This window comes from Ctenocephalides felis, unplaced genomic scaffold (genome assembly GCF_003426905.1).
Source record: "Ctenocephalides felis isolate EL2017-DRISC unplaced genomic scaffold, ASM342690v1 CF-g0.4_SCAFFOLD_00954, whole genome shotgun sequence".
Lineage (NCBI taxonomy): Eukaryota > Metazoa > Arthropoda > Insecta > Siphonaptera > Pulicidae > Ctenocephalides > Ctenocephalides felis.
This window is the reverse complement of record NW_020537108.1, coordinates 1-3,256: the sequence shown is the minus strand read 5'-3', so window position 1 is coordinate 3,256 and position 3,256 is coordinate 1. Positions and strand designations below refer to the sequence as shown.

At 28.7% G+C, this 3,256-nt stretch overlaps 1 protein-coding gene across 1 annotated transcript; it reads right to left on the bottom strand.

Annotated features, from left to right (window-relative positions):
• Nucleotides 1-773: 773 nt before the first annotated feature.
• Nucleotides 774-3,216, bottom strand: LOC113365372 (26S proteasome regulatory subunit 7-like). Its single transcript, XM_026606943.1, is given in 12 exon segments — nt 774-918; nt 1,071-1,279; nt 1,379-1,475; nt 1,668-1,927; nt 2,031-2,131; nt 2,226-2,293; nt 2,576-2,663; nt 2,666-2,714; nt 2,782-2,955; nt 3,035-3,072; nt 3,145-3,175; nt 3,178-3,216. Coding segments are annotated over 12 exon segments (1,299 nt in total).
• Between the last annotated feature and the right edge of the window lie 40 nt (nt 3,217-3,256).

The window sequence follows — 3,256 nt, the reverse complement described above, 5'->3', positions numbered from 1 at the left end:
GTTATAACAAATGAAAAACACAAAACCCTGTTAAATAAGGATATATTTAACATTTTCATGCCTACAGAAGATTAGAGGCAGTCATGTACTGTAATGTATATTAATTATTTATATTTATTTCCAATTTTCTATCCACCAATGTTTTTCAAAACATTTAAACCCATATCAAGTACTTGATACGTAGAATTGATAATTAAAGTATACTGTTAATCCAAAACAAATATATATGGGCATAAAATCCTTTGTTTCTTTTGCAATACTCTTGTCAGCAGAAATTATATTTTTCAACTATATCAACACGCAGTTTTAAGTAAATAATTTTTTGATTGTTTTCCAAATAAATCTGCTTATCATGCATTATCCTATTATTTTTAGAATTTTTTCAACTTGATCCATTTAATAAGTCAACTTGTCTTTCATACTGTTAATTTCTTACTTACTGATAATATTTTTGTGCTTGCTTGTATAAGCTCAAGAAAACAAAATCTTAGTGGATTTTTTAAAAAAGGATGTTTAAGTTAAAGTATTAACGTAAGACACCTAGGATTTTTTTAACAAATTTTGTTTTAATATCAACCTTATTGTTTTTTTCATTAAAATTCATTTTGTTATAATTGTTAAAATCTATATATATTCTTGAAATCTTTGACTTTAATCAGAAATGGAAACAAAACAACAATAAATCTTAAACTACAAGAAAATAATTTTAATTTCTGTATTACAAAAATCTCTTACTTATAAAGGTTTACACGTTCACACTTTATAATTATTAACTAATTGTAAGTCATATATCTCGGGGTTGCAGAAAACTTAGCATATGATTTTATAACTTTATTTACAGCTTCTAAAAAGTCCTTCTCTGTTGCCACTTTCCTACGAGCTCTAATAGCAAACATTCCAGCCTCAGTGCAAACAGATCTAAAAATAATAATAAGCATAATGATTACTAATGACATAACATTAACTTAGTATATTTTATAAGTTTCATATACACATGTAGGGACAATTTAAATACAATTAGTAATGTTCACATTAATTATTTTAAGATAATTGAGTAATGAATTTCATACCTAATTTCAGCACCGGTAGAGTTTGGACAGAGACGTGCCAACAATTCAAAACGAATATCACGTTCAACACTCATACTTCTTGCATGAATTTTAAATATATGTGATCTTCCTTCCAAATCCGGAAGCCCAAATTCTACTTTACGATCAAGACGGCCTGGCCTCATGAGCGCTGGATCTAAGGTATCTGGTCTATTCGTAGCCATAAGTACCTGTAATAGGGGATATTAAAAGATATAATATATAATTTTAATTTAATATCACAGAAGTATATTATGTAAGATGTTTAATTTTAATGACATAAATATTACTTTTATATTGCCCCGGGGGTCAAAACCATCTAACTGGTTTATTAGCTCCAACATAGTCCTTTGCACTTCATTATCTCCACCTGCTCCATCATCAAACCTTAAACACAAGATTATTATTACAAAAAAAATAATAACTAATATTTTACACATTTTGTAACTAATTTAATTTTAAACATTTACTTAAAGACACCAGGTGTTACAAAATTAACAATTCTTCAAATCTGAAACTTTATATTTGCATTGTCAACCTGTCAATTTAATACTTATTGTTGTTTGATTCATATTTTACCTGGCTCCTCCAATGGCATCAATTTCATCAAAGAATATCAAACAGGCTTTCTTAGATCGTGCCATTTCAAATAGTTCACGTACCATACGTGCACCTTCACCTACATATTTTTGGACCAATTCTGAACCAATAACTCTAATGAAACAGGCATCTGTTCGATTAGCCACAGCCCTAGCGCATAAAGTTTTTCCAGTACCGGGTGGCCCAAACAATAAAACTCCTTTCGGTGGCTCTATACCCAGTTTAACGAATTTTTCTGGCTATAATAAATAATAAGATACTTGTACCAAAAGTAAGAATAAAAGTATTTGATATTGGAATAGATTTAATATTCATAAATCAAATAGATTGTAATTTACATACATGCAATAGTGGAGTCTCTACTACTTCTCTTAATTTTTCAATTTGTTCCTTACATCCACCTACATCACTATAGGTAACATCTGGTTTCTCTTCAACCTACAAGGACAACCCCATTATAAATTATTGTATACTATTTTGAAATGATTATAAAATAATTTTATTACAACATAGCATATTTATAAATAAACCTACATGTCATTGTGACTGTAGGATCAATTTTAGGGGGCAGGGGTATATGTATTTGATACTTGTTCCTGTCAACACTGAAATTCAAAATATAAATATAATAATATGAAAACCATATTCATACTAAAAACTATTGGTAGCATATCAAACTAATTTTCTTAACCATTAAACAGTTCACATTCTTTTCGAAATGTTATGATAAAATGAACAAAGTAATTCAATTGAAAAAATTAATGTTAGAAGAGATCACATGGTTTTATGGGGCAAATATTAGATAATACAAATTTTGATGCAATGCTACACATATATAAAGCACTATTTTTTCAACAGTTTTTCATATTTAATATATAATTATATACCCAACACGCATTCCTTCTTCTATATCTGTTGGAGCTACCGAATCTGCCAAATCCACAACAAATTTTGCAAATTGTTTTACATTTATTAGTATTTTGGGTCATCAGAATCGGCGTTAATGATTTTTGTGCATCTGGCAACCTAAGTATAAATACGATATTAACATATGAAAAAATAAATAATGAACAATAAATTAGATCATAAATACCTGTAAAGGCTGTTCATTTTGCAAAGTTTGTTTATCAGCTGCCAAATCCCACAAAGCTGGTGGAGCAAGACCAGTGTCACTTTCTTTAATTCCTGTTAATTCATTTACTCTTTTAATCACAGTCTGTATGTCATCTTCTACTGCTTTTATCGTTTTTGTATAAGGTCCTTGGCCCTACCGAGAAACATAGTAAGAATACTCCACTATAAAAAAAGCTAATAAATTATATGAATCTTAATAATATTGTACTTACATAGCTCTTGAGTAACGCGATGTCCCCTTCGTCCAAAGCTAAAATTGAATAAAAGTATAAGAACAACAAATTTTCTAAATAAGAAAACAAATTTGCATTGTCATACATACATTTTATATCTTTTTCTTCATCTTTCTCAGCATTTTCACTTTACGCATATCATCACCCAAATGGTCAGGCATTTTAATTTTTATATTTCCTACTACCTAATTTACAAATACA